The following is a 14,399-nucleotide window of genomic DNA, read 5'->3' as shown; positions in this document are numbered from 1 at the left end:
TACTCGAAAGTCAAAAATAAACTGACAAACACATGGAAAAAAAGAAGAAAAAGACAAAAAGACAAACAGCAGTACCAAATCACAACATAGGACACTAAAGACCAAACCCTATAATTGTAATCTCTGGTGATCAGGAAAAGTAAACAAATCCTGTTCCACATGAAATATGTTCGTTTATTTCATAACAATTCGTCGTTCTACTCTTTTGTGTTCTGAATGAGTAAACCGTTACGTGTCGATGTATTGCAAGTTTAAATACAGTCTTGCAAATGTCACAGTATTGCACACACGTCTTTTGTGCAAACAGTGAAAAAAAAATCATGGTACGAAAAAACCTCATGTTGTGTAGTTGACACCAGAAAGACTGTTAGTTTGTTGTCACGTGATATTCCTTAGTATATTGGCTGCTGTATGATATTTTCGTTAACTTAATTATGCTTTAGCATATATATGGAGAAATCAATAAATTAAGCTTCATGTTAAAGTAATAATTAGACTACAAAGTATATACAGTGTAAGAATGCTAACTTATGTGCTTGCTTGTAAAATTATGTACAAGAAATATTAGCTTTTATAATCAAGTAGAATATAAAAGTCGAAAAGGCAGTCTGTAGATTTTCACAAGCTTCATTTAAAAAAACGAAACGAAGACATTCCATACAAGTAGTATACATAATGGGAACATATTAGTGTATCTAAGGTGAATGATACAAGGATAGGCAAACATGCATAGTAATTTTAACTCAAATATATACATATATTATTTTACAACTTCGTTAAACTTAAGATAATTATTTCATCAGCAATGTTTACATAGGCTCATTTATTCAGGCGATGTTTGTCGATATTAAACGATAATAACTAAACCTAGCTATCAAACGTTAATTTAGTTTAAACTTATCGGTGTCCAACGTTAATATACTATTGAGTTTTCTTAAAATTTGTTCACACTTGTGGATGTTATTCCAAACAAAATAAAAAAAATAATCGTTTTCCGTACGAAATAATATGATCATTTTTACATGACATACAATAAAAAACCTGCATATCGAGTTATTCAGAAGTTTTAATTTCAATACTACAAAAACTAAGATATATTCTTAATGTGACAATTCTTGACTTACGTTTGCTTCAACATTGTTCATATTCATATGTCAAAGAAAGGAACTGAACAGTTACGTTTACAGATAACATTTTTTAAATACATTAACATTTGTTTGCGTTATTCTTCAATCAGGTGTAATACATTTTTTTATTTTGGTTTGTTTTAAGTGTTTTCGTCGAGGTCAGTTTTATTGTTTCCAGTTTAAAAGAAATGTATATCAGTCGTTCCCAATGCCCTTTGTGAAATCCTTCCAAAGCGATAAATCACCAACAACTAATTCCTCCGTTTTCTGTAACAATAGTCGATAATCAGTTTATTTGTTTGATGTGCATATATGTAAAGTGCCCTTATTGAAGAAAATTATTTGAATTAATACAAAAAACAAAGTGAACAGTAAACATATTTTCTTCTTGTGATATATTAACTCATCATAGATGTCAGAAATAAAATTTTGTATATCAGCTTGTTCCAATAATATTTCCGCTCTCTAATATTTTCATCTGAACATTATATTTGATTTGTAGGTTATGCTACAAGACAATGTGTATGCACTGGTGAGACTTGTACTTGGGCTGAACCAAACTATGCAAAATGTCAGTCTGTTTACTTAGTCTATGAGGTTTATGACAAGGTAATCAATATTATTTCACTCCCTGGTAAGTTCTACTTTCACTTGGGACCACTTCCATTGGGTTAAAATAACATGAATTTCCCAATTATTGAAACGTAAACCAATAATGTCTTGTTATGGTTGCACAAACAATTTTATCAAAATGCCGGAAATATGAACAACAGCCATACAAGATGAAGAATAAGCTAGGGATAAAACCAGGTTGAAAACACCATATTGTTTTTTGAAAGATGCATGTACCAATTCAGAAATATGACAGTTGATTTTTATTTGTTCGTTTTGTTATTATAGGCATGTATTTCATTTTGTCAAGTTTGATAGACTCCTCTTTTCTTTAATGTAACTTGGAGTTTGCTATATTTGTTTATTTATTTTCTCTTAACTGAAATAAAAATTTAAAAAATATATAACTGTATATTATTTTATATAAAACAGAATAGCAACTTTTACTAAATATTTGCTTTAACAAGACAGCATGTTATACATGCAATAATTTGCGTTTTGAATTGATTGTAAATCCGTTATGATCATGACAAGACCATCTGAAAGAACGAACATCTTGTAGTGTGCACTAAAGTGCTATTGTTATAATCATTCTAATGATATAATGATGTACTAATGTCTGTACTAATGTATTATCTTCCAGCTGGAGATGCTTCGGCTTGGCTATCAGCAAACAACTATCAAGTACGTTTATGATCGTCTATGTGAGTTTATCATTAAAAGAAATAATAACCACTTGTATTCTGGAGATGTTGAGTTAGCTGTAAGCATTCTTCATGAGTTACTGAGACATTTGGAACAATATCCACAATTGTCAGCTAGAGATGACAAGATTACTTTGAAGGTTGGTAGTTACTTAGTCCTGTATATTATAATCTTCTTAAATCAAGTAAATATCCACCATAACGTGACAATTTTACATGTACATGTACATGTAATACTTGTAAGAACTATCGAATCTCTTTTAAAAAATGGTTACCTAGTCAAACCTAAAGTTCTTAGCAGTTTTGCTTAAAAACTAAAACAGGAACCATGCAAGATATATGCATCTTCATTTCGTCGTTACATTAAAAGAGCGTTTATATTCTTTTTATAAACTTCTCGAACAAATGTTTAATAAAGAAATATATTATTTGGTGGTGTTTTGTTGTCCTATATCATTTTCGGACGTAAAACAAAACTCATTAAAAATACTAGGTAGATAATAAAAAAAACATCATTAAAAAAACCGGCTGTATAATTTAGTTCGTTTAACATTGTCTACAAAAACTACTCGGGGACTCTCAATTGACACAAGATTAAAAGGCAACATAAAGTGCATTCTAAATTCCGATTGGTTACTTACTTATTAGTTTGGTTTCTCTAATAATTGGTCAGTCACTGAATATTAATTGCCTCAGCTATTGTATGACTGTTTGATAGCCGTCACAGGAAATTATGAATAGTAAAGTACGTTATATTTTAGATCATTTGTGCACTCAGACGGACTCTTGACTTGAGGATTTCCCATGCTAGTATTTGACACTTCTGGCGAAATCAAATTATCATTAAACCTATCTTTTTGTCAAGAGGAAACATGCTTTTATGCGAGATCACTAAATACGTTTTTTAGTGTCCCTAATTATTGTCGTACGTTTTTCATCTTTAAAGACATTAGAGCAATTATATTGTCATTATTTCAATATGTTCATTGTGATGTTGTTTACTGCGTCTTGCAAAACAAAACACTAACTTGTTATATAATTATTTATTTCAGTCACTCATAGATCTAATGAACGTGATGTTGTTCGCAGCAAACCAATCAACATGGGAGGAAAAACAGGTGAAATTAAATATTTCAAAACATTCCCTGAATTCATAATTAGTGAAATAAATAAATGCATCACACTGCCGAAAAGAACCAAATTACGTGCATATCATACGAACCTGTAAGCTCTCGAAAATCCCTTAATGAATCGAAATATTACTGCATCAATTTGACTAATACATAAGAACGAATATTATTCATATTATAATATTCTTTATTGATTATTCTCTTCTCCATGGCATACCAAATCATGTAATATACTTATTAATTTATTTACCTTATTTTATTTTATTTGCATTTTGCAGGATCTTTTCATCAAATCTGATTCTTCTAAAGCAAAAACGTAACTATAATTTACATTAACATAAAATTGAAAATGAATACATTGATGTATAATTATTAGAATCTATGCTCAATTATAATTTTGTGATCAATATGCATTATATGTTATGATTAGGATATGAAGGCAGCACCGTACTTCTTGAAGATAAATCAGATTATATCCAGAAGCATTTCAAGTGTTCTGTACATGGAACCTGATTCCAAGTATACTTCAGAGTCGATAGGTAAGATATATATATAGATTATCGCTATTTTGTGCATTTTTCCTTTTATCTCTTTTTGTGATAATTTTTCATATCGTGCTACTCGCTAGAGATGTAAAATTAAGTACATTACTACATCAATTGTGATACGATATTTCTCCACTTGAAATGGATAAATACTCATAGAAGAAACACGCCGCTTGTCGTTTGTTTATTAGTATTATCATGTTCAACTGTCATGTGTAGATAAATACCGTTTTGCACGAGTTTATGTGACTGAATCTGTTTTTCTAATGAAATTAGGACTTAAATTCCTTTGATTTACCCAAAACAAATGTTTAAGTATGACATCATCACGTATTGTCTTGACTAATAAAGAACTGAGACCACACAAACCACAAGTTTACTAAAACAAAACTATCCGGAAAAAATAAATCGGGTTACAATTAGACAAAAGTAAAATCACAAAAATACTGAACTCAGAGGAAAATCAATTCGGAAAGTCAATAATCACATTGCAAAATCAAAAAACAAAACTCATCAAAAACGAATGGACAAGAACTGTCATATTCCTGACTTGGTACAGGCATTTTCAAATGTAGAAAATGGTGGATTGAACCTGGTTTTATAACTAGCTAAATCTCTCACTTGTGTGTACAAGTGTGTATCTTCAACATATACATTTTGTACATATATGCAGTATGTAAACGAGTGCAAATGCCTTATATATACCTACAATGTTGAGAACAAAGCAAATGTTTCTGTGCACCCGTACAACAATATATAAAAATGGTGATTTCCAAAAACTATTTGAAGGATGTTATTTTTTTCATAGAATTGTTACGAATTTGCCATCGAATTTTAGAAGATCTGAGGGTTAATGAAATTTGATGAAATTTAAGAACAAGAAATGTTTTCTTATAAGTTTGTGGTTTAGTTCGAAATGTGTTCTATTTACAGATGTAAAAACAGATTTATTACCTGTACAAATCGATACTGGAAATAATTCAAACACAAGTATTGCTGATTCTGCAGAATTAGGAGAACCAGAATACTTAACTGGTAAGTTGTAGTTTGTATGTTATTATTACTAATTTGTAATTGTTTGACTGGAAGCCAATGTTCGACGAAACACTGGCCAAGCGTAAATTTTTTTAATCCTGGTATCTTTGATCAGTTTCGTTACAATACGTCTTTGATATTATACCAGTAAAAATTGACATTGGCAGAAATCTGCACACCTTTTTCTGCCAACAAAGTTTTTTTTTCAAATATAAGAATAAAAAAAAAAATCACAAAAACACTGAACTCAGAGGAAAATTCAAAAAGGAAAGTCCCTAATCAAATGACGAAATGAAAATCTCAAAAACATCAAACGAATGGATAAAAATTGTCGTATTCTGAACTTAGTGCAGGTACCTTCTTATGTAGAAAATGGTTGATTAAACCTGGTTTTAAAAAAATATAGAGCGAAAGTATAGATACTATTACATATTGATTCTTTTAGACAGAAAATCCCCTTTATACTTTTCATCAGACCAAGCCTCTCCAAAATAATTACAGAAAAAAAAAAATATTCATGAAAGTTATAAAAAAAGGAAACTTCATCAGCAGGTTATTTTGACCTCTTTTAATCTATGTAAATGTGTTAATGGCATAAGACATGCTAGTTTCTCAATATAGGTTCTACATGTTGTCTCTGTGATCAAAATAGGAAAAAAATGTCAATTTTATTTAAGTCGCATTTGCTACTAAATAATCATAGTCAGTTTTTTTTTTATCTAAGCTATGACCATCGAGACCCTTGTAGTTCATACCTATTTGTCTAAAATATGTGTATTTCAATAAATAATTCGATATTTTATAAACTAGTTCTTGTAAGTGATAAATACAATCTGCAACTGAGAGGTTTGAGAAAGTGCAGACAAATAATCAGTTTATTAAAATTTGTTTTCAGACATGGAGAAACTGCAGGTTCTCTCATTTAAAAACAAAGCTATTGTGTCTATGCTATCAGCAAAAGAACAAAACCCAAGGTTTGTTAATACTTTTGAACTTTGACATATGATTAAAATTTTTTATTGTGAATAAGAACATTTGGATGTTCAATTATTGTCAATATAAATTTTAGCACAATAGATATATCAATATAAAAACAAATGTGACACCAACCGTGTTTGTTTTCTTACTTCTTGTAAAACATTTGCTCCAGTTCAACTGATGAATGTGATATCAATAATAGCAGATACTTGCTATTATATAATACAATATTCATATCTTAGTGGTTCTTTTGGTTATAATAGGAAATCGTAGCACACTTATATTCAGTTAATGTGCAATGCTCAGATATAAGACCGACAAAAAGTTTATTATTATAAGCAATGGTAATCGAACTAGCTCCAAGTATTTTGTTATTTATAGTTTATTTTGATCTTAATTAGACAAAGTACCTAAAGTTTAAATAGTAAAGCATTGAAAGTGTGATCACTTTAAAATATTTCAGCATTAAATTCCTGTCTCCTATCTCCGATGTCCATTCGATATTCCTAATGCAAGGCAGCAGTCTACACCCAGAGAATCTCATCGCTTACATTCCAATCAAACATACTACTCAGGTAAGTAGTCTTGGATAAATAGACAGGTAGATTAAGTCTTCCTCGTGTGTTACTATTGTTTTGAGCAAGATATTAATGTAAAAAAAGCATGTATTGTGATGCTCTAAATTTTTCAAGCATACAAGTTATTACTATTATATAACGTTAGTCAACTTTTAATGACATTAATATTTTTTTCCGGATGTTTTCCTTACGTGATTCATTATATTTTCATAACATATCCATATCCTTTTTTTGCAGTCATCCACAAATAAATATAATCAAACAGTCTGTGTTTCATGGGAGTTTGATCAACGGTAAGCTTTAATATCTTTGCAATACTGTTATTTTGGTTTTGTGCCAGAACGTTTTACCAACATTGAGACTGGTAGAACAGACAACACAGAACTATAATAGTAGAATAACAAGTATATGTGAAGGCGTAAGACATAATCTTTAATTTCTGATTATTTCCAAAATTGATACTACAAATTTTAGTAACACAATATACGTATGTTCATGCTAGTACCGATGTACTGACTACTGTGCTGGGGATATGTCCGTGGATTAATCGTACATTAACAGAGGTATCGACCCAGTGGTAGTAATAGCATTAACGGTATCAATTTTCTACACCAGATGCGCATTACGTCAATAAATAATAAGAATGAAAAATCAAAAAAAGATTCGAAAATGATATTTCATTTTTTCTACTACTAGTAATATAGATTGGTTTCTTTTACAAGCGTCTAATAGTTCAGCTTTTCAATTGACGCCAATTGTCATCCGACAGGAAATTAAAATCGTACGTTTTTTTGACACAACATGCTTTGTTTCTCTTGCTTTTGTATTGGTAATCTGCTCTTTTATGAATTATTGCTCATGATTGATACATTTGAAATCATTGAAACATAATAAATCAGATTGTAAAATAAAAATAATCAACATCTTTGTTAGAAAAATGTATATATCTTTAACTTTTTAATTATAGAGAACCCCAGTTTGGTCGTTGGACTAAAAATCAATGTACAGTTTCAAGAACAGATGAAAGTCAGACTGTTTGTAAATGTTCACTTCCAGGTCATTTCATGGTTGTATCTATATCCACTAATATCAAAGTGAGTGTATTATTTTGATTTTATAACTTAATACATTACTTAATACAATGTACAATAATAGATCTTAATGCAACATACAATAATATATCTTAATACCATATACAATAATATATCTTAATACAATATACAATAATATATCTTAATACAATATAATTGTATGTGATAAGGTAAAATTATCCATCATTTTGTAGATTTAAGATGTGCAATTTTTTTTTTTAAATGTCAATAATTTCAAGAAATAAATTTTTATAAATTGCATGAGTTCGTAAACCTTTTCTTGGTTTACCGTCACTATGAATGCGTATTCCAACCCATTGAAAAGTCAAGACTATGTAAAGAAACAAAAAATTGAAGCTTTCTTACAAAACTGAATATCAACTTTGCGTGAGGCAGTTGAAACTCCAGTTTTTTTTTTAATAATTTCCATATTTATCAGTCTGCAGTTTTGACAGGTTAGAATAGTACTTCTTTATTTCATATATATTTTCACCGTCAAATACACTTTGTGTTTTAGCTTATACAATGTTTTTATTCTTCAATTTGCCTGTCTATTTTAAAGATATTTTTTCACTTTTTACACTGATTTTTCGTTCTGATTTTCAGATACCAAAAGTTGTCACTGAACCTAATCCTGCTCTACCTATTATCATAGCCTGTATAATTAACATCGTCGTACTTGGAATCGGTGTTTTTATTTACATTCTGAAGAGAAAGTAAGTGTATCGTGGTTTTGATTGTATAATGTTAAAATGTGTTGCGTTTTGTTAATATATTTGTTTCCTCTTATATTTTACATAAAATATACATAATCTGTACTACATTTTACTTTTTTATTTGATTTAAACAAAAGTTTCACATGAATTTAATTTTCACAAACAATGGAATATTCACACCTCTTTGTTTGTATTTGCAGATGGTTGGTTGGTGATGAATATCCCATACATTTCAGCTTTATGGTGTCAATTTTGTTACAAAGTATAACATTCCTGGTTTGCCTTAAAAATGTACACAACACAGTAAGTTACATGTATAGTATGAATACAGACAGCTGATGTGTAGATACTTTTCTTTGTAGCCTTTTTACACTATGTAGCCCCATGCGGCTATGTAGCCTTTACTGTAAAATTATAAAACGCCAGGATTTCTTTGGGTGTTCCAAGTAAATACCTGCACATAGAACGAACATTTTTTTCTAATGTTTTTTACACATATAACGGAACTTAAAAGTTTTAACAGATTTCCTTGTATTCATATTATTTATAAAAAGTTAAATCACAAAAATTCTGAACTCCAAGGAAAATTCAAAACGGAAAGTCCCTAATAATCCGGCAAAATCAAAAGCACAAAAAAATCAAACGAAAGGACAACTGCCATATTCCTGACTGAGTACAGGCAATGAATAATGAAGTAGATGAAATAGCATGACCTTAACAAAATCTGAAAATTAACATTAATTGTATTTATGTTTAGTTACATTAGCTATTTAGTGAAATAATAAGAATATTTAAGAAAACAAATGTATGTATAAATTCAACAAATGATACATTGTGTGTGCTTAAAATAAAAACTGAAAACAATAGCTGCTTTCATAAACAAAATTATGCAAGACGTTAACAAAATTCTTGTTTACTACGCGATGAAATTCATTAGTTTGAAGTTAATTACAGGTTATTCAATATGAAATTAGAAGATGCTTTTTGATTGCAAATTAGAAAAATTTACCAATAATCAAAATTATTTGGATGTTAGTAAAGCATATTAACGGATTGTCATATTGAATATTTATAAAATTACTGATTAGAAACAAATTATTAATGTATTTCTTCACAAAATTGCTTTTCTGTGTTTAAATTAATCAAAGAGGTACATTGAAGTAAGTTTACACAATACCATTTTAGTTTAATGAGAAAACAACATTGTTCATAAAAAGTAGTTTCAATTTGTGTTTTAGGCATTGTGTTCTGTGGGCAGAATAGTTGTTTATTTCTGTTTTCTGGCAGCATTTTCATGTTTGTTTGCTGAATCTATGCAAATTTATATTTCCACTGCAAGGAAGCAGCAGATTAGCAGGCAGTCGTATAAATATTTATTAATTGGTTGGGGTGAGTTCTTTTTTTTACATGTAGTTTTTCATTTACATTTATATACTGAATTAGACAACAATGGCAAATAATAAGATATCAACGTATCAGACACACTCTATGTTGCGTTTTGTGTTCTGTTGGTCTTTTTTTCTATTTTAGCCATGGCGTTGTCATTTTATTTTCAACTAATGTTTTAATGTCCCTTTGGATTCTTTCACCTCTTTTTTTTAAAATAAATCATTTATATGAAAAAATATTAAAAAATATATATTTAGCTTCCATGAGTAAAAGATAAAACAAAAAAAAGTTAACAAATATAAAAAGGACAAACAAAACCAAATAGATTCACGCAGATACGCTAAAAAAATAAGAATATATCGACGACTAAACTTTTTTAAAACAAAATAAAAAGGGAAATTGTATGGTGATCCACAGGCGGCAATTATCATCATTTTCAAAATCAGATAGAGACTAACCACGATTGAGTAAAACCCGTTGAACAAAAGTGAGCATCTTATGATCATCAGATTAACATCCAAAGATCGAAAGCTATGGAATTTTGAAACAAAGGATATAGGGTATCCATCCATAACATAAAACAGTACATGCACAGCGAAAAACTGACAAAGTTCAAAGGAAACTCCTTTTATAGATGTTCTTCATCTTCGGAATTTATTTACATTAAAATAATTACTAGCATCACCATGAAAGAGACTGAAATCAGCAAAGACAGGGATCAATCCTACAGTAAGGATTTGTAATCATGGTTAATATTAAACTAATGATTTTTTTTTCTATAGTGATACCAGTGATTCTAGCAGTTTTCTTTGGTGTTGCATCAAAAATATTTCCAGCAAATGATAACAGCTTACTTGTGTAAGATTACATATAATTATGTAAAATGCATTTATGAAGTGCAAGATTCCTCTGTAACAATACGTTTAAAGGTAGTTAGATTGGAAAAAAGAGTTTTAAACATTTCATTTTTACGTTTTAAATCGTACATTATTTTTTATACCATCTTAAAGTATAAGTGTGAAAAAGATATATATTGATAATAATTCATAGACAGAAAAAAACAAAGTTTATCGTAAACTGATGTTGCTTTTATTCTATACATGTACTTTATAGTTTAATATTTTCAATAGATGCTGGATTGAAGGTGACCAGTGGCATTTTTATGGATTCATCATTCCTATTGTAGCCTTAGATATTGTAAGTAAATTGTTCTTGGCGTGGGTGTAAGGTCTGTCATTTGATATAAATAATGTACAAACAAAGTAATCGTCAAAAAACCCTTATGTATTTACCTATTATTTCAATATCACGGAACTGTATATGAACAATTGTCATACAAATTAGAGATTATGCTAGCTATAAAACTAAGCTCAACCCAACATTCTCTTCGGAAATTTCCTGTACCAAATGAGGAATATGTCAGTTGTTTTCAATTCGTTCTGTTTGTTTATAAATCTTTATTACGTCAGTAATTGTAGTTTTCACTGTAATTGTGTTTTACCAACACTTACAATATTTGAAAACTTGATATTTGTCGAGCTTTTTTATCATAAGTAATTGCGATTTGTTTGAATACCGATGTTTAACGTTCTATCGTTAAAAATACATTCTATTTCAATCGGGTTAATTAAAAAACAAATATTAAGAAATACAATGTAAGGTGGTTACAAAAAATCACAATCTATGATATTCTTGGCGTTAACGACTATCTTCATTTTGTACAGTTTATAATAAATGCAATCTAGTGTAACAGTGCTGTTTATCTTCATTTTAGGCCATTTTATTCATGCTGATATTTGCCTTGCACTCATGCATACGACACCAAGATGAAGCCAGATATACATCAAAGCGAACATTCTGGTGAGAGCATTTTAAATCATATTTTCAAAACAATTTGAAATACGTACAGAAAGATTTTCATGTTTTATTCATTATTTCATATTAATTAAGAGACCGCAGCAGTTTACCAATGTGAAAAAGAAATTAAATAAATGAAGAAAAAACGCTTCATAAAGATAAATCGTCCGAAGCGCTTTTCAAGATGCATCTTCACTAGGAACGATCAACGTCAAAGTACCGAACGCATAATAAGTGATATAACTGAAAGTAAGTAACATAAAAAATAGCGACATCCATCGAAGGGCAACTCTACCTGAGAGAGTCTGGACATTAGTTTCCTAATAAATTCTTAATTTACAAAACTAACATGGCAATTGGCAAAACGTTTCTTTCTAGTGGCGACTGAAATCGACATGTTACATATAGATTCTAATCCGCTGTATCATTTTAAAGGAGCAAAAGGATGAAGTAAAGTTATTTCGTTTTGACCTTAAGAAGATCTTTTGTCAATTCTGCTTCAAATGAACACAAACACATTGTGGGGAATACATTCAGTGCCAATTAAAATACTGACTGTTCGTAAAAAATATCAATTTACAGAAGTTGACAAAGTTGAATCGCTTTGTATTTTCCTTTTCGCAACCTAAATCAAACAATTTGTAGCTTCAATGACCTTCATGCCGAACAATATGATTGAGCCAATTTTTAAAATAATGGTGACCAATTGTAGTATCGTGTATCGAAAAACATGTTTTATAGTCTATATTGTTGCAAAATTGCAATGATTGTAAATAAATCTTTCATTTTTTTACGAATCCGTTTTGATCGTTCTGAGGGGTTGTCGGTTTTTTTTTATCTTTCTGTGATCATTGATACATTAAATCTTTTTTAAAAGTTACTTAGTAAGTAAGAGAGAGGAGAGCGGTGTTTTTTGAGAAACATTGATACATTAAATCTTTTTTAAAAGTTACTTAGTAAGTAAGAGAGAGGAGAGCGGTGTTTTTTGAGAAACATTAAAATATTTTTTCGCACTGATACATAGATTTGTAGTGAATTTATGATTCCTTCATTTCTGTAATCAGAGATGAAACATTGCATGTAGCGCATATATGTATATACCACTTTTTTTTCAATTTTACATTTTCTGAATTTCAGTGTTACTTGCCTGAAATCCATTTCCATTTTACTTTTACTAAATGTTGTGAGTTACCTCAGTACTGGTATAGGTAGAGGTGACCATGAGGGATACGTAATCTCATATTCAATTCTTGTCATCTTATTGGTAAGTTTATCTTGGCATATATTCAGTTCTCGTGATCTTATTGGTAAGTACATCTTGGTTTCACATTACTTAGTTCTGGTTGTGGTTTGGTATGTACTATTTTGAATGTTAACTGTTTTGTGCACATAAAGTATGCTTACTCTAGAAATTCAAGTTTAGGAGGAAAATTAATTAAATAAAACTTGAAAAATATATCATATTTCTTCTTTACTCTAATTCAACAATTGAAATTACTTCTCAAATCAATATTCTAATGTCACAAAGATAATAATCGTCCATTTGGTTTTTTTAGCAAATTCATTATTGGATGATCTCGAAATAATTAAACAACATGGGAAGCTGTTACATTTAAATTCTCGGTATATGCTTGTTCAATCCAGCACGTTATCAGTTAAATTATGTCAATGGAGCATTGTCTACGTTTATATATTGAAAATAATGATTTTGAGATCACATTATTTACATCACTTATTCAATATAAAACCGAATTGATAGTATACGTAAAATGTTAATAGAAAATATATATATTACATCAAACAATTAAGTGAGATGTTTCTTAAAAATGTTTTTCAATTTCTTTGTAGGTGATGGTTATTTTCGTATCACGATGCGTTATTGATAAGGAGGTACGGTACTACTACCTTAAATAAGTTATTATATATTAATTATACAAACGTGTAAACTAGTGTAAATATCTACTTGACTTATGAAACGGTGTAAACAGCTCATTGTCAGTTTATTTGTCCCTGATGTATAACTATTGGTGAGCTTTTATTATAAATCATAAGTAGCCAGTTACTTGATTTATATAGTCCTTTAAACCATAACGTTTTATTTTATTATAACCGCACTGGTAAGACAGCAAATACTTATTAGTTGCAAAAGAGGGACAGTCAAACTCATAGATCGAATATAAACTGTCAACGCCATAGCCAAAACATAAAACAAACAGACAAATAATAGTACACAAGACACACCATAGAAAACTAAAGACTTAGTAACACGAACCCCACGAAAAACTGGGGGTGATCTCAGGTGCTCCAGAAGTATTATATCATAAGAGGCGTGTGTCCTAGTTTCTGTGCTCGTTATTCTTTGCATAGTTTTTGTCAGTTTTCTTGTTATTTCTTGTCCAAAATTTGTTTTTATAAAATGTAGTCTATTGCAAAAATGTAGAAGAAAAATATTGCAATATATAGTTGAATAACAAATATATTTATCTGTCTTCAGATAATGACAATTCTTTGGAGAAGACTGTCACCGTTTAAAGATAAACCACCAATGCAACAAATGGTAGGTATCGTGTGTGACTGATACTTGATATTGGTCTACATTCTATATAAAACAAAAGGCGGGAGGTACTGTCTGGTTAA

The 14,399-nt window shown here is 29.6% G+C and overlaps 1 protein-coding gene across 5 annotated transcripts in view; it reads left to right on the top strand.

The window, feature by feature from the left end:
* The window catches only part of LOC143054956 (uncharacterized), a 58,626-nt gene that overhangs the window by 36,844 nt on the left and 7,383 nt on the right, over window positions 1-14,399 (top strand). For all 5 annotated transcript variants that reach the window (XM_076228077.1, XM_076228069.1, XM_076228086.1 and 2 more), the window contains 18 exons: window positions 1,630-1,736; window positions 2,383-2,583; window positions 3,496-3,561; window positions 4,004-4,112; window positions 5,052-5,153; window positions 6,049-6,127; window positions 6,595-6,706; window positions 6,947-7,002; window positions 7,677-7,803; window positions 8,407-8,516; window positions 8,717-8,819; window positions 9,755-9,905; window positions 10,688-10,763; window positions 11,036-11,102; window positions 11,680-11,765; window positions 12,900-13,026; window positions 13,611-13,652; window positions 14,257-14,319. In XM_076228077.1, coding sequence (XP_076084192.1) covers window positions 1,630-1,736; window positions 2,383-2,583; window positions 3,496-3,561; window positions 4,004-4,112; window positions 5,052-5,153; window positions 6,049-6,127; window positions 6,595-6,706; window positions 6,947-7,002; window positions 7,677-7,803; window positions 8,407-8,516; window positions 8,717-8,819; window positions 9,755-9,905; window positions 10,688-10,763; window positions 11,036-11,102; window positions 11,680-11,765; window positions 12,900-13,026; window positions 13,611-13,652; window positions 14,257-14,319 — 1,784 coding nt within the window. The remainder of the gene's footprint in view (window positions 1-1,629; window positions 1,737-2,382; window positions 2,584-3,495; window positions 3,562-4,003; window positions 4,113-5,051; window positions 5,154-6,048; window positions 6,128-6,594; window positions 6,707-6,946; window positions 7,003-7,676; window positions 7,804-8,406; window positions 8,517-8,716; window positions 8,820-9,754; window positions 9,906-10,687; window positions 10,764-11,035; window positions 11,103-11,679; window positions 11,766-12,899; window positions 13,027-13,610; window positions 13,653-14,256; window positions 14,320-14,399) is intronic.

This window comes from Mytilus galloprovincialis, chromosome 1, assembly GCF_965363235.1.
Source record: "Mytilus galloprovincialis chromosome 1, xbMytGall1.hap1.1, whole genome shotgun sequence".
Taxonomy (NCBI): domain Eukaryota; kingdom Metazoa; phylum Mollusca; class Bivalvia; order Mytilida; family Mytilidae; genus Mytilus; species Mytilus galloprovincialis.
The sequence above is the reverse complement of the archived record's forward strand: the minus strand, read 5'-3'. Positions and strand labels throughout refer to the sequence as shown.